Source organism: Panicum virgatum, chromosome 3N (assembly GCF_016808335.1).
Source record: "Panicum virgatum strain AP13 chromosome 3N, P.virgatum_v5, whole genome shotgun sequence".
In the NCBI taxonomy this organism is placed as follows: domain Eukaryota; kingdom Viridiplantae; phylum Streptophyta; class Magnoliopsida; order Poales; family Poaceae; genus Panicum; species Panicum virgatum.
Genome location: NC_053147.1, coordinates 12,383,595 through 12,401,061, shown reverse-complemented (window position 1 = coordinate 12,401,061; position 17,467 = coordinate 12,383,595). Strand labels below are relative to the sequence as shown.

The 17,467-nt window shown below is 46.3% G+C and overlaps 1 protein-coding gene across 1 annotated transcript; it reads left to right on the top strand.

The window, feature by feature from the left end:
* Nucleotides 1-3,471: 3,471 nt before the first annotated feature.
* Nucleotides 3,472-5,495, top strand: LOC120664344 (zinc finger CCCH domain-containing protein 35-like). The gene has a single exon (XM_039943510.1). The coding sequence runs from the start codon at nucleotides 3,590-3,592 to the stop codon at nucleotides 4,772-4,774; it is 1,185 nt and encodes a 394-aa protein (XP_039799444.1). The 5' UTR covers nucleotides 3,472-3,589; the 3' UTR covers nucleotides 4,775-5,495.
* The last annotated feature ends 11,972 nt before the right edge of the window (nucleotides 5,496-17,467 follow it).

The following is a 17,467-nucleotide window of genomic DNA, read 5'->3' as shown; positions in this document are numbered from 1 at the left end:
GCCTCGTTAAAAACTTTTGTAGGTAAAACCCCACACCTCGTGAGGACAAAACTCTACAAAGGAAAAGAGTACAGCCAGCTCTAAATGTTCAAATGTTCATCACAAGTTCAAGTCTTGGACCACATGTCCACAGTCCACACTACACAGTTATACAGATCCGCATCTAGATATAAGTTTTCAAATGATTCTTCAAGTTCTTCATCCTCTATGAGATGCTGAAGTCTTGCATCGGCTTGCTCCCAGTCCTTCATCAGAGCCAACATCTCCACGACCTCAGGGCCCAGACGCCGTCGTCGCTCCTCGATAATCCTGCCAGTCATACTAAATGCAGATTCTGATGATATTGTAGAAACAGGTACATCCATTACATCTCTAGCTAGAATTGAAAGAACATGATATGATAGCTTATGCTCATGCCACCAGTGCAAGATATTGAAATCATCATCAAACTGGTTAACAGTATCACTGTCTAGGTAGGCAGACAATTCAGAACCAGATGCTAGAGAAGCAACAGAAGTTGCAGCTTGCAACAGAGCACTAGCAGAGGTTCTTCTATCCAAGGAGGAAGTAGAACCAGAACCAAGACTTGTACCAGAATCAAGAGTAGTACCAGACAAACTAGAACCAAAAGAAGAAGACTCACCACCAAAGATTCTTCCCCAAGCAGTTTTTTTCTTACCTGTAGGGCCTGGTTGGGCAGCCCTTTGCAATCTTACACCACCAAACTTCTCATCATACTTAGCAAAAATAACAGACAACTCAGCCCTTACCTCAGTCAAGTAGCATGAGTATGTCACACTAGTATTGCAAGAACTTATCTTTCATAGGAACCACAACTGATCTTAATTCTCTATCATTTTCATAATTATTTAGATGACTAGCTATCTCAAGAACATGATGCAATATTAATGGACATGTGGGGTAACAAACACCAGACAGAACAACAGTGGAATCATAGAACTGTTCAAGGAATTCAAAAAAAATTTCAACAACATACCAGTGCTAGTCTGTTAGGAGTGGCTGACCATCAACTAAAGGATGCTGAGTAGTGATGAAAACAGAGAATTGGCCTTATGGGGCAGGAGATGTTTTAACATAAGATAAGTACAATTCCATCTCACATCCATATCCAAGCCAAACTTGCGAGGTCTTTCACCAACAACAATGCAATATAGGTAGGTCACCAATGCAAATAGGTAGGTCAAGACGAGCAATTAACCTACACAACTGAGTACGAGCTACTTCTGGTTTGTACTCCAAAGGTGCACAGAGCCATCAGGATTAAACTTAAGTTGAGATTGAGCCATGACATTACGACCTTTCAAAATAGGGCATATAGGAATGTGCCGCTTCAAGTGACCAGTACCATGGGTTCATCTACCAGTGAGGTTTTTCTTGCAATGCTTGCATCGAGCATCAGTTCGACGTTCCTTACCATCAATTACCTCATAGATCTCATCAAAGTCTTTCCAGACCTTGGAGGTGGATGCCCTCCTCTTCCTGGTCGCGCCAGAAGCAGTGGCAGCAGCGGTGCTCGCGCTCGCAGTTCCAGATCCAGATCCAGGAGTCCCCTGAGGAAGACCTTCTGGATCTAGGTCGATGGCAGCATTGCTACCAAACAGCTCAGCGGCATCCGCAGCCAGGTCATCCTCATCATCTCCGCGAAAGCCCATCGACCGCAACTCATTGTTATAGGAGTCGGCGGCGGCCATCGCCGGTCTTCAGTCCCTCACTGCCTGCACAAAGGAGGAACATCTGTGAGGGGGATTCATGAGAAAGAAGGAGAAGAAAGGCGAGTTCTGACTTACCTTTGGCCGGAGCACCGAAGACCGAAGTTGCCATCGACGCCCTCACCGGAGTTGCAGGCCACATAGACTCGCAAAGAGGGGAGAGGAGGATTCGTGAGGAAAGAGAAGAAAGGCGAGAATGCAACAACCAAAAGAGAAACAGAACAAGCAAAAGAAGGGACTATGGAGGGAGCCAGGGAGGGCGGGAGGCAACCAAACCTAGCAGCAGCAGTCCAGCACCTCTGCCTCATGTCGTCGCCCCTCACCTTTTTCCCTCCTTCTTCCTCAAAAATCCTCGTCGCCTGTCATGACAGGTCGCCAGATCTGGCCGAGGAGAGGGGGAGGAGGTGAGGGCCTGAGGGGAGCGGCGGATCTGGCCGAGCAGAGTCGGAGGAGGTCCACTGGAGCGGCGGATCTGGCCGAGGAGAGGCGGAGGAGGTCGGAGAGTGGCGGATCTAGCCGACGAGAGGCGGAGGAAGTGAGGGTAGTGGCGGATCTACGCCGGCGAGGTGGGGTGGAGGTCGGGGTGGAGCGGATCTGGCGAGGAGCGGGGGAGGCGGAGGACGGGAGTCGGGAGGAGATGAGGAGGCGGCCAGACGGGCGGCCGGGCTGGGAATGGAGGGGGCTAGGATTACCGCACCCCGCGCTGCCCCTCCCCCTTATATATGGCCGGCCGGCTCGGGCTGGCGGGCTACGTGGGCTTCGTGCTCGCGGGCCGGCCCACGTGCCTGAGGCACGGCCTAGACACGGCACGACGTTCGTGCCTGGCCGGGCCACGTACCGGGCCAAATTCTCGTGCTTCGGGCCGGCCCACGGGCCTTGGGCCTGATGGAAAACTATATTTCTAGCTTACAGGGTGACCGGATGGTAGGATCATCGACGATCCTTACATCAAGAGTTTCTAAGAAGACAAAGACAGTTGATGCAATATTTTCCTGTTTCATAAGAACCAAAATAAGGTTGAAAGAAGGAGGTAGAAGAATTTCAAAACTTATTCTTTCAAACTTTCTATCTTATTTATCCCCTTCTTGTTTTTTGTGTTTTTGATTGGAAGTTTGAAGCCTAAGTACTCGTGTAAGCTTTTGGTGTTGCGGCCAGATATGTTCATTTATAATTGTAATTATTCACTTGTGAATGTTAAAATCACATTTTCTCTTAATTTAAAAAATATAAAATCAGTTCTCTAACATTGCGCCTCCTTCAACTCCGCTCGTGGAAAGGCCCCGCGGTGTGCCGGTGTGCACGTAGCAGCTCCCCACCTGGGCCTCTACGCTCGACTCCATACTACGCCTTCCGAATCCGCGGGCCAGCCCAGGCTAGGCCCGTCCGCCCACGACGTGTCCCAGGACCGGCGCACCCGCGGTCCACCTCGCCACGCGCATGCCCCACAAAGCCCCTCCCCACGCCCCACGTGTCCCGCCTGCACGTCGCCACCACGAACCAACACGTGGGCCCTCGTGCATACGGCCCCACGTGTCAGTGCCTTCCGCACCTGCCTACCCGGCTACCCGAGGCGAGGATAAGGCCACCAAGGCGAAACGGCGTCAGTTTGCCGCTCCCGCGAGAAACGGCAGTTAACCCCGGTTTAGGAACTGCGGTCAAGTTAACCCCGATTGGTTTGGGGCTGCCCGACGGATAACCCCGGTTAGCGGGACAGTTTATAAACCGGCCTCCCCTTCGGCCCTTCCCCGTCCACTGCCGAGCCAAAGCAGCAACAAGCCTCCTCAAAGAGAGTTCGAGATCGCAGCTAGAGACCACCAGCAAAGCAACCGCCACCGACGTTCCAAGAAACGTAACCGACCATGATGATGATGGGAGAGGGAGCGCACGCGCCGCCGTGGCAGCAGCAGCAGCAGCCGCCGGCCAGCGCCGGCATGGACGGGGACGACGCGTCGCCGTACAGCCTCCTGGCGGCGCTGCGGCATTACCTGCCGTCGAACGAGGCCGCGGCGGCGGCGTACGACGAGGACGATGAGGAGGCGGCCCTGGCGGCGGTGGACGCCTACGCCTGCGACGAGTTCCGGATGTACGAGTTCAAGGTGCGCCGGTGCTCGCGCGGGCGGAGCCACGACTGGATGGACTGCCCGTACGCGCACCCGGGGGAGAAGGCCCGCCGCCGCGACCCCAGGCGGTACCACTACTCCGGCACCGCGTGCCCGGACTTCCGCAAGGGCGGCTGCAAGAGCGGTGACGCCTGCGAGTTCGCGCACGGCGTGTTCGAGTGCTGGCTCCACCCGGCGCGCTACCGGACGCAGCCCTGCAAGGACGGCACCGCCTGCCGCCGCCGCGTCTGCTTCTTCGCGCACACGCCGGACCAGCTCCGCGTCCTGCCGCCGCAGCAGTCCAGCTCCAGCCCCAGGGGCGCCGCGCCGTCGCCGCTCGCCGAGTCGTACGACGGCTCGCCGCTCCGCCGCCAGGCGTTCGAGAGCTACCTCACCAAGACCGGCATCATGTCCTCGTCCCCGACGAGCACGCTCGTCTCGCCGCCGAGGTCGCCGCCCTCGGAATCCCCGCCAATGTCACCGGACGCCGCCGGCGCGCTCCGCCGCGGCTCCTGGCCGGGGGTCGGCTCGCCCGTCAACGAGGTCCTCGCCTCGCTGCGCCAGCTCCGCCTCGGCGGCGGCGGCTCGCCGAGGTCGGCGCCGTCCGGCGGCTCGTTCCTGGCCGGCTACCCGTTCGGGTCCCCCAAGTCCCCGGCCGCGCTGTACAGCCTCCCGTCCCCCCCGACCAGACCGTCCCCGGTGACGGTGACCACCCCCTCCGGCGCCACCGTCATGACCGTGGAGCGCCTCAACCTCGGGCTCATCGGGGACGAGGAGCCGGTGATGGAGCGGGTGGAGTCCGGGAGAGCCCTCCGCGAGAAGGTGTTCGAGCGGCTCAGCAAAGAAGCCACCGTGCCCAACGACACCGCCGCCGCCGCCAACGCGGAGGGCGCGGCCCCTGCCGCCGCCCCGGACGTCGGGTGGGTCTCGGACCTCATCAACTGAGGGGACTCGATCGAGAAGCCAGCACCATCCGTGGCTCCTCTGAACATTGCCCATCCATTGTAAGTGGGGGAAGAGGAGGCAGCGCTGCACATCAAGAGAAGAAAACCCAAAAGCAAAACTAAAAAAAAAGTTATTTTTTCTTCTTATTTCCAAGATTCTCCCGATCCTTGTACATGTGTTCTTCCTTCCTATGTGAATATTCTTGGATGGTTGTTGGAGGGAGGGGAGGCAGAAAAGGATTAGATTTGTTTTGGGGCTTCAGATGGTGGCATGTTGGAGGGAGAAGGAGACAAGTTGCCAACAAAACATGGTAGAAATGGATGAAGATGCGGCGAACCACCGTGTATATGGGTTGTGTAGATGTGCGTAGTGTCTGGTGTTTGTGTGTGTGTGGAGGGGGAGCATGGGAGGCGACGATGGCGGCGATCCAAGACTGAAGAAGGTGACCGGATCCTGCAGATCCACACCGCCGGCCGGCAGCCCGGCCGCCTCCGGTGACCTCGCCGGGCGGTAGCCTGGGGAGCTTCTAATTTCTACGACCGATTCCAGAACGTCCTAGGTTGATGTTTACTATTTTCTTATTCCACCGTTGATTCTGTAATTCACTCTGTATTTTACCCTATGTATTTTCCTTAATTGATCTAGTACTGCCCACGAAGCATGTACCCTTGCACCATGTACTATTTTTGCTGATAAGGAATCAAAACCGCCATGTTAATTACTCTTTTCTCTTCCCTAATTGGTCGTCGCTCATGTGACTGTCAACTGTGTGGTCTGTGAACCCGGATGGCCCGGGTTCGCCGTCCGTCCTTTGAACTCACTGTGCTTTCCTCGTGCTCCACCGGCGAGTGGTGCGGCGGCGACGACGACGATGAGCAGTGAGGTGGCTTGCTTCTAGTACCGGGCGCTGTCGGAGCGTCGCTGTCAGGGGCGGAGGGCTGAGGCCCTGTTTGGTTTGCGCAGCGCGAGTGATTTAAAAGAATCTCACATGTATAGAGTACTAAACGAAATTTATTTACAAAACTTTTTCACGGATGGGTATAATTTTTCACGACGAATCTAATGACAGTAATTAATCTATGATTTGCTATAGTGATGCTACAGTACCATCCTCTAATCGTGCGGTCAAAGGGCTTATTAGGTTCATCTCGCGAAGTAGCGCAGGGTTGTGGAGTTAGTTTTATAAATTGCTTTTATTTAATACTCTAATTATTAGTCAAAAATTTTGTGCTAATGGTACTACTTCAAACCAGAGCCTGAGTCCCTTTGGCGCCTTCCCGGCCGGCGACGTCAATCGATGACCTGCCGGTGGTAACTGGTCGTTCGATCGTCTCGGACGCTCGAGTGCACAAATCATGGATCCGAGGAGCTTCTAGATGCGTCTTTCCCTGTGCCTGCTCGCTGCTCTCACTCCATGCTTAGTTGCTTACTAGAGTAGGAGGAGGTGTGGGGCTGTGCCTGAGCTGTAGTTGCATCCAAAGAGACAGCGAGATGGTCTTTATTAAGCGCCGTTTAAGCTTTGCTTCCTTTTTTTGTGAACCATTTGCTGGGCCCCCCCACACCGTGCTGGTTGGCATGGCTACAATTGGGAAGCTTTCCATTATGGTCTTTTATTCTTAGGGTTCCATGGGAAGAAGCAATTCTTCCGAGCCGACGGATCTGTGCAGAAAATGGCTCAATTTAGTGCCTCCAGCTCACTGAGTTGGCCTCGGAGCATGTCTTCCGTCCGTTTGAGCTGTCGGTTGCCGAAAGTTATATCTCCACATTTCTAAAATATCAGGCGTTGTCACATCTTTGAAAATTTTGGTACACAGAAGGTATTAATCATGGAGTCAGATCATACATTATTAAGGTTATCCTCGCCAAACCGAGGATCTAGTGCGAAATATTAAGATGGGGTTCTAGTGGCCCTGAGGCGCTGGCCGCGGCAATCGTAGCGTGGCAGCGATGTCTAGACTGTTGTGGCCATAGCCCGTGGGCGGCTCACGTTTAGCGATCGGCATCGGCAAGTCGACCCTGCGACCGCTATGCGCAAGTCCGCTCCACCTCTGTGAAGCATGAGTATCAGTGCGCGACACAGGAGACAAACCGGCGTCGGTCTTGCCTTATGTGTAGGTGATCGAGTCGAGCGCCGCCACGGCCGCCGAGTGGAATGCCGGGCATTGGGCTATCGACAATCGGAAATACGATTTTGTAACTTCTGAGTGAAATTTATGTCTCATTTTGCTACATATTGGGCTGAAAATTTAACGATATTGAAGCCTTATATTTTAAGGCACATAAGGTATACATCATATTTTAGAATTCTATATACTCGCCTTGTAACAAGGATTTTCTTTAAATTTTTACGTGTGTGGGGTACCATCTTCCTAAATCCTAACAAATGTAGGTAGCCGTGCGGTGCATGTATGTATCCAGTATCCAGCGGCAGTGCACCGCCGGCCGCCGGCCGGTTTGGCAAAAAGTAAAAGGCACAACGGCAGCGGATGCCAATGGGCACGACGCCGTGCCTGTGATCCGTTGCAACAGCAGCAGGCAGCCACAGTACCGCGAGCCAGGAAAGTCATGGCGTTCTTGTGAGCCAAGGTCTTGGGCCCTGTTTGGATAGCTAGCACGAGTAGCACGTACATTTCCCGAAAAAAGAATCTTCAATGCATGGAGTACTAAACGAAGTTTATTTGCAAAACCTTTTCACGGATGAGTGTAACTTTTCACGACGAATCTAATGATAGTAATTAATCGATGATTGACTATAGTGATGCTACAGTAACCATCCTCTAATCGTGCGGTCAAATGCCTCATTAGGTTCGTCTCGCGAAGTAGTGCAGGGTTGTGGAGTTAGTTTTGCAAATTACCTTTGTTTAGTACCCCTAATTATTGGTTAAAATTTTTGTGCTATTTGTGCTAGTCCTAACCAAACAGGGCCTTGTTTGGTTGAATCTAACGAGGTTTTTGACCGTGTGATTAGAAGACAGTTACTGTAATATCACTATAGCTAATCATCGATTAATTACCGTCATTAAATTCGTTGCGAAAAGTTACACTCATTCCTAAATTTTTTTGCAAATAGACTTCATTTAGTACGCTGTGCATGCGAGATTCTCTTCTCGAAAAACATACTACTAATTTTGTTGCAAAACCAAACAAGACGCAGGTAAAGAGGAGCTAGCTGCAGGTCCGTGGACGGCGGCCCCCCATCGGGAGGCAATCAATGGCGCTCACCGACCTTGCCTTGCTTTCCTGCAACGGGAGGGACCATGGCCTGGGTGAACGGGCACAGGGCCGGCCAGGGGAGACGAACTGGATGGGCGATCCAGGCCCGGATGGACGAGGGGGGCCTACGCGCCTGCCGCTACTGCTGCAGATACGGAGATGCAGGCCCTTATCGGGGCCAAAGGCAAAGCAGCTAGCCCTGGGGAACAGGAATGCAAAGGCAAAGGGCGATGGATTTGGTAGCTAGGGGTGCGACGGTGCGTGCATCTAGCAACTCCGATCCACGTTCTAGACTTGCATTGTAGACTTGGAGTACTGTACTGTATTTGCAGTTTCGTACAGCTATATACGATCTCTTTTGAATCTCTCCCTCGCTCTCCTGAGTGCAAATTATTCGTTCAAACTGCAACTGTTGTTATCCTGTACTGTACGTATATATGCATTACAGGAACTTTACTGATGCTTCTAGATTTTTCCGGAACCCGTCTTGTCCATCGCCATCAGGATTGGACATGAGGGGAGGAAAAACAAGCCCCTTGCTCTGCTCACCGTCGTCGTCCACGGAAGTCAGCAGCCCCGCTTGGGCGACGATGGCGCAAGATATGAGATGTGCGTCCTGCCCGGTGCCCGCGACGGCGACCATCCTGAAAAGGATCCACGAAAACACCCCGACGCTAACCGTATTTCACCGATCAACCTAGATATGATGATCAAGAGCACGACTTTGTTTTTTGTTGTTTTTTTTTTGAAAAATAAAACGAGAGCATGGGCCTTCAGCGTTCGTTTGTTGATCATCCTTAGATATTATCTAGACAACGTGTGCATGCATCCGTTTGATTCAGAATACAAGCTACAATAAATATCCACTGAATTAAGCTTAATAAATATAGTTCATTCATGGGAACTCTGAATGTACATATCCACTGAATAAACCAAGACCCAGACCTTCGATTTGGATACGTCGAGGACGTGCTGTTCACATGAAGCTAAGGTATCGATCGGATAACGGAGAACAGATGGATTATTATTCATTTCATGGCATCTCATTGTCATGGTAGTGTCAAAAGCACATGAGCAACTAGTAAAGTAATTCTTTTAAAAAGCACATCCAGCGCTGCAGTATACTAGCTAGTATACTACTACTTCCGTTTCAAACAATAAGTAATTCTAACTCTTTCTAATAGTCAAACTATTTTGTGTTTGACTAAGATTATAGAAAAATCACAAACATTTATAGAACCTCTATAGTCTATACTATGAAAGTATATTTAATGAACAATCTAATAATATGTATTTGGTATCATAAATGTTAGTAATTTATTATATAAATTTGGTTAAATATAAAATTTAGTTCTTCAAAAAGGTTGAAACGACTTATATTTGGAATAGAAGTACTATGCTTGCTTAGCAAGCATCTATCAATTACCTTATTATTTAGCCAACAAACGGAGCCTCCACGTTCCCTCTCAAGGCCTAAAAATTCCCACGTTAATCGAAAAAAATAGAAAAATAAAAATTGCCCACCACTGCCATTATGATAAAAATTAGACTAAAATACCCCTTTATCTAATTAAAAATCACTCACCAATGCCATTATGAAAAATTAAATATAAAATACAAATATATTCTATTAATAAAAACAAAAGCTAACAAAAATCAATCAAAATAAAACAAAAATAAGAATAATTATATGCATAATATTATTATAGCTCAACAAATCAAATTGTTATTACAGGTAGATCATATTTGAATTGTTTTAACCAACAATAAGACATAATTTATGATAACGAATAGGGTGATGTATGGTAAAAAATAGTATAATATTTAAGTACGAATACAACGATACGTAAATTTTTGAATTTTCAATACTAGCCGCGCAAATGCGCGGGTTGTACGCCTAGTTATATTATTAAAGGAGTGTTAAAAGAAGCCATCACGTTCGCCGAGAGGGTCTAGAAATTCCCACATTAATCTAAAAAAGAGAAGAATTTGCACCATTGGATTTTATGAAGATCTAACGGTTCAAACTAACTCAAGAGTTCATATCAAATATGATTAATAAATAGCTAATTTCGGATTTAAAAAATTAGAAAAATTAGGACATGGCAAAGAGTCCATGCCGAATACTATTAGTAAATAGTTTAATTCGAAATTAAAAAAATAAGGATATTAGAGCTTAACTAAAGAGCCTATGTTGAATACAATTACTAAATAGGAAAATTCTGAATTAAAAAATTAAAAAATAGCATTAGCACTCGACAAAATTAATATTAGTTGAATAGCTAAATTAAAAATTAAAAGTATAAATTCTATTATATTATTAAGAGAGTGTTAAAAGAAGCCACCACATTAAGAGGGTCTAAAAATTCCTACGTTAATCTAAAAAAGAAGGATTTGCACCGTTGGATTTTATGAAGATCTAACAGTTCAAACTAACTCAAGAGTCCATATCAAATACGATTAATAAATAGCTAGTTTTGAAATTAAAAATTAAGAAAAATCAGAATATGACAAAGAATCCATGCCGAATACGATTAGTAAATATCTTAATTTGGAATTAAAAAATAAGTAAATTAGGACTTAACCAATTGTATACAATTACTAAATAGGCAAATTCGGAACTATAAATTTTAAAAAATTAGTATTAGCACTCGACAAAAAAAATAATATTAGCCTAATAGCTAAATTCAAAATTAAAAGTATAAAAATCTATTATATTATTAAGGGAGTGTTAAAATAAGTCACCATGTTCGACGAGATGGTCTAAAATTTTCTACGTTAATCTAAAAAATAGAAAGGTTTGCACTGTTGGATTTTATAAAGATCTAACGGTTCAAACTAACTCAAGAGTCCATATCAAATACTATTAATAAATTGCTAATTTCGAAATAAAAATTTAAAAAAATTAGGACATGACAAAGAATCCATGCCGAATATGATTAGTAAATAGCTTAATTTGAAATTAAAAAATGAGGAAATTAGGACTTAACCAAAGAATTCATGTTGAATACAATTACTAAATAGGCACATTCAGAATTATAAAATTAAAAAATTAGCATTGGCACACGACAAAAAATTTATTATTATCCAAATAGCTATATGAAAAATTCAAAGAATAAAAGAATTTGCATCAAATATGACTAATTAACAGATAAATGCAAGAAATAGAATACAAAAACATTATTGTTGATGTGTGTAGTGATTATGAAGCATATTAATAAGGAAAACAACTAAATAAATAGTATAGATCAAATGCAATAATAAAAATCCAAATTTGAGTTTCATGGCAAATAAAGTTAATAAAACTCCAAATTAACGAAGATCTAAATAGTATTTGTGTATAAGATTTACACCATTCGATTTAATGAAGATCTAACCATCTAAATTGGACAAAAGAGTTCGTATCCAATTTAATGAGATGCAATATTCTAAACTACCCAAAAGTGTCTGTATCCAATTAAAGTTAAATACAGAGTCCGCATGACATAAAAACTCACGTTACCATCTATGTCTCGCATTAACCCTCCTTAAAGATGCAAAAAAAATAGCGGCAGCATAAGCGTGACAACGCGATCATAGTTGTATTGTATCGGTACTATTGAAAGAGATAATTGCTTTGAAAAATCTTTGGAACGCCCTGTACTACGACGTGACCATAGTCTTTGCCCGAGATTTCGAATCACAACTTTTCGAGTCTCAAGAACGTCATGCAGCACATGCAGCTGGATGAAGCACACTGGATTCTACTCAAAATCATTGCCGAACTCAATCAATCCATTTCTTCTGGAGCAACCAAACATCAAGATAGGGTTGAAAAAAAATAATGATGATGCGCAGAGTTTCAGATATTGCAATCTATTGCAAGACCATCGGCTCCTTATGATTGTCAGTGTGGGCCAATGAATACGCAGACGAATCAATGTGAGAGAAATATCCGCTGAAGAACCAATGCTTTCTCCAAACAAGGATTATCATCATAAATAGTGCATATTGCTGAACATCTTTAGTTATACAAACTAATCTGATGGTGGTCAACAAAGAATCATGATTCTGTGGGCATATAAATAGTTCCATACAAGTAATAATCGCTGGGATAAAGAGTAAAGCACCGAAACCTACAAATAAATGTGACTATTATTAGCTCAATCTAAATAGATGCATGGGAAAAATCAGGGAGTTAGTCGTGTGAGGAATCAAATAGCATAGATAATTCTTAATATTATTATCCCCATCTGATCTTCTATAAGTACACACTAGGCACGGAACACAAATGTGACCTGTACCTCTAAAGAAGTATAGAGAAAGAGAAGATAAAAGGATAAAGAAGCTCCAAGGTTGAACGGGTAAGGAAAATAGAGAAAGGATAATAGAAAAAGAAGGCAGGAAAAATGAGAAAATGAGGGCAAAAGAAAAGGACAAAAGTGAATTTATTGGTTTAGTCTATAAATAAAATTATTGATCAATACTATGTTATTTCATATGAAGCTATGTTATTACGAAATCAATACTACTGGTTTTCAAAATGGCTCTATATCCATAAGAGAAGCTACTCAATCAAAGAAGCCACAACTGGAGTTATTTTAGCCACAGCTACAGGCATGAAGCCCTGCTAATCTATCCCAACGTTGATTGCCTACAATACAAAACAAATGTACGTTGTCGCTGCTCCTCTTCGCCCAGAAAAAAACCCTGAGGCACAATACTAAACAGGAAACTTCTCCATTAGATGCATCGTGTTGGGTTCTCCGCTTCTTTACAACCCAAGCGAAATGCATACACGAAGGTGGTACCGAGCAAAGTAGCAGAGTTTCACCCTCATGTTTACATGTGTCGAGTACAGGTTGGTTAGGGGGTATTTATACCACTAAAACTTGTTACATAATGACCATGATGCCCCTACCTGCCCGGAATATTCTGTGAATATCCTAGGCCGTAGGTCATTTCATATAGGTTGGGGTGTACAAATTGTCTACCCTATCCGATTCGTAACCGAGACGCTACTCCGAAGCTTCGAGTCAACCTTCAGATCAGCGGTTGACCTTCGTTTGCCTTCTTAGACCTTCGGTGTCTTCCGGGGATCTTCGGCTGACGGGATCACCTTCGGTCACGTCCTCTGACCTTCGGGACAAAGGGTAACCTTCGTGAGTTTCGGTCACCAACGACCTTCGGCTCCCGTTGAGTAGCTTTGGGCAACCTCCGCTATCCGAGACGGCGACCCCCAACAGTAGCCCATCGCGGGTGAGGGCCGACTCCGATAGGCCGAACCCTCGAAGTATCCGTTACCTGCAGCCAAAAAACATCTCCCTCCATTGGAGGTTGGGACGAGCCGAAGGTAACTTTTGCATACGTGTCGATTTTTAGTTGGGCGACGTTTGATATCCTTCTCGATTTTACCATTGGTGGTACTGTTTACTTTCACCCCCCTATATAAAGGGGGGTGTGAGGCGTCGCTTTCACGCCTTCCGCTGGTAGTGAAGCTCTGCTGGTTTTTTCGAGCTTGACACGTGGAGTGCTGTGATTTGCCGGTGACTTTGAGCTTCTCCGCCTCAGTAGTTTGGCAAAGTGGTTTGTGAGTTGGGAGATCTTCGCATCGCCTGAATCATTTGTAAGTTTTTTTAAATGAGTTTCGTGGGTGTTGTGTGCTCTCGCAGGAATGGCAAGGGTGAAGATCACCGCTAAAGACGTTACCGAAGGTGCTACTTCGTCCGAAGAGGTGGATCATCTTTCGGAGGGGGGAGAATCTTTGTCGAACGTGGACGCCGATCCTTCAGAGCTGATGAAGAGGGCTAAGCTTGCCCCGACTCTAAGGTTTGGACCTTTGATTATGTCTGCGGCTCTTATCGAGTCGTATGTTGAGCGAGGGTACTTTCCTGTGGGGGTTTGTCGCCCGCCTCAAGGGGAGGAGACGCCAGACCCCCGAGATGGGGAGTGTGTAGTGTTTCGCGACTTCTTCGTAGCTGGGCTTCGTTTTCCTCTTGACCCGAGGTCCCAGAGATTCTTGCCCGATTCAAGGTGAAAATTCATCAGCTAATGCCAAATGCGTTTGTTATGCTTTCGAAGTTCTTCTGGGCCCTTAAGACCTTCGGGGGGCCACGCCTTCTGTCGTTTGTACGAGCTTCACCCTCAAGGTCGCAAGGTGCGTTTTGCGGACGAGGATGAGGTGTTTAGTGCTCAAAGCGAGTGCTGCACTTTCGTGCCCCAGAGGCCCAACAAGTCTCAAAAGATCGATCGGGTAGAGCTCTCATATTGCCAGAAGAACCGATGGGACGATGACTGGATCGAATTTTGGTTTTATGCCAAAGTTGGTTTTCCGAGTGCCGATGATCCGGCCGAGGTTTCTTATCCTCTGGCTTCGAAGGTTCTTCCGGTCGAGCATATCAGCCAGGCCGATATCCGGAGGTCCGGGGCTGGTTACAAGGATTGTGTGGAAGCATTCGGGTCGGCAGCTGGGTTGATTGGGGGGAGGGACCTGATTGAGGAGTTTATTTGCGCCAGTATCTGGCCCTTGTCTACTGGCTGGGATCCAAATCTATGACAGCCCAGGTATTTAATTAACTAAAATCAAAGTCTTGTTGAAGTCAAAGTGAGAAAGTGAAATTTTGCACATGTAATAACGAGTCATTTGAATCATAGTTTGTAAAGATTTAAACTATTTTTAAAATTTTAAACAAAAAATCCTTTAAAATGATTTCTGAAACATTGCTCAAATGGACTTTTGCCCAAAACCAATGTTATAGGTTTTCGAATGATGAATAACTTTCATGTTCAAAGTTTTTCGAGTCGCCATACAAAAAGTGAAGAAAAATTTGAATTTTGAAGTGTATAGGACATTTTCAAACACACTAAAGTTTTAAATTTTATCTTTCAAACGAAGCCTCAAATGAAAAAGTGCCTAAAACGAAAATTGTAGATCTCGAAATTTTAAGGAAGTTTGATATTCAAAGGTTTTTCATTTGACCTTTGGAATAGGAATAAAAGTTGAGTTTACAAACTGCAGTTTTGAACTTTGCTTTATTTACGAAACTGCCCTCACTCCATCTCCCTTCTCTGTTTCTCGCTGTGACGGCGTTCGCCGCCGGTGTCGGCCACACGACGCGCCCTCACCGCGCCCCCGGCCAAATCCACCTCGCGCACCCTCGGTTTCGCTCGAAACCACTCTCTTTGGTGCCCTCCCGCGCCCCCGCCGTCCTCCGCTTGCGCCGTCGCCGTCTCGACGTCGGTGCCGTCCCGCGTCGTTGTGCCGTTGCCTTCCCCGCCGCTCAAGCCGTTCCAATCCATCCATGAGCCAAGTTCGATTTCTCCTCTCTGCTTCACCTTGTCCAGAGCCGAACCCTCTTCCCCATCGCCCCGAGCTAGCCTCGCCGCCCGCCGTCACCATGGCCGCCGAGCTCAGCTCACCGTAGAAGTCCACCCTCCGCTCCCACTATGCCAAAATCGAGCGCACCCCGACCTTCCTCACGTCCTCCCGAAGCTCCCAGGGCCGGCCGCCCCTCCCAATCGCCGCCGGCAAGCCACCGCCGCGGCACTCCATTGCCGCCTCCGCCATGCTCCTGCGGAGACCCCTCCTCCGGCCTCCATCCTCATGAACCGACCCGCCCGAGGGTTTCTCCGTCGCTCACTAGTCCTACCCGACCCCTACACCGCCACCCCAAGCCACCGGAGCACCGCCGCCGACGCTTCCTGTGCGCCACCGGCATGCCTGCTCCTGCCGCCTCCGACCCCAATAAGACCACCCAGAGGTAGAGCGTGTTCCCCTCTAGCTCCTCCACCCCCTAGCCCTCGCCACCGGCGAGCCTAGTCACCGGAAACCGGCCGGCGCCGCCCCCTGTCGCCCTCCTCTGTTTCCTGAAAACCGGCCAAGGGCCTTTCTGCAAGAATATAAAAACCTTCAAGGGTTAGATTGTAAATTGTACTTGAAATCAAAACAGCGAACTTGTAAATTCATTTAAAAATCGTAGAAAAATCAAAAAATACAAACTCAATTGTTTTGGATTACTTGTAACCAAATCTACAACTTTCTCTACATGCACTTTTCCATTTTCTTAATGTATTTTTCTCTAGGTTAAATGCAAGTTTATTTGTCACTTAATTAGATCTCAAGTTCTGTGTACTATATGGCTACCATTTTTTGCCAGTGATCTATATGCTAGTAGAGTAGTCTTGTGTAAAAATTTGATGGCCAGTCCTCACTCCTAACTTAGGTTTTGAAATAGATCTTGATTAATGCCTAGGTTAAATGGTTTTATTGCTCCAAGTTGTTCTACTGTGTTTCATGAGTTGAAACTTTTATAGTACCTTTATTTTGGTTCCTAATTACTATAGAAAAAGTTTGAGAATTTTTAGTTAAGCTCAACTTGACCAAATAATTTTTGGTAAGAAGAAATACATTAAATATGAAAAATAGTTTCTGTAACTGGAAAAATCTGATATTTTTTACTGGAGCTTTTAGTTGGGTACATATTCATTCAAGTAAATTATGAACCTCTAAAACATACTAGAACTAGCTGTACAAATTAATCTTGTTCACTGCAGTTATATTTTGTTGTATTTTCCATGCCTTGTGTACTTATGGTCTGAGCCTGAAAATTTTGCAGTAAGCTCATTCTAAGATAAACAACACTCGGTTAAAGTTTAATTACCAGTGCTTGCATGATTTGACATGTAAGATTTATCCTTGTTCGACTTGTGTTTGTTGAGACACTTGTATTACACGACTTAGCAAGATTTTGAAACTCACCCCTAGTTCCTTTATGAACTAAATGGTATTAAATTACTACTCTATAAATGACTGCCCAGGATTTGTTAATTAAGAAGTATCATGTCCAAATTCACTTAGGTGGACTGCAACTTTATCGTGAAGAAAAACTAATAACACCTAAATCGCTAAGCCACTCTGAACTTTGGATTCATACATATGCATTGTTGCATTTCATTTAGGTACGATAGATGAACCACGTGGATGACGTGATGTTGGAGCCGAGCCAGAAGACGGTGAATGGTGGACACGTCTAGAAGATGGAAGGATGGATCCCGATGTGCACGACCGAAGGAAGATGCTCGCCGAGCAGTATTTTCTAACTAACACTGACCTAGTGTTAATCCCAGGCAAGCCCCGGAGCATGTCCTATCTATTTTAAAATTTATGCAACTTATTATTATTCTTATCTACTTGCGCATTTAAGTTTAAAGGAGTTGCTTGGAACTTTAGATGCATGATTCCTAGGTACCTATTCTTGAACACTAGTATGTGTAGGTCGCTAGATGGCGAGGCTAATGGTTCGGTAGAAGTCGAGTGATTTCCTGTCACTCGCGAGAATTATAGGAGTTGAATGTTTACTACATACTGCAACTATAAGGCTCACAGGCGGGGCTGTGGTACTTGTGATGCCCCGTCTGTTTAGTGAATGATGATAAGGCCACAGTGTGTGGAAGTGGTGGTTAAGCTTTTGAACGTACTAACCACATGCCGAGAAATATGGT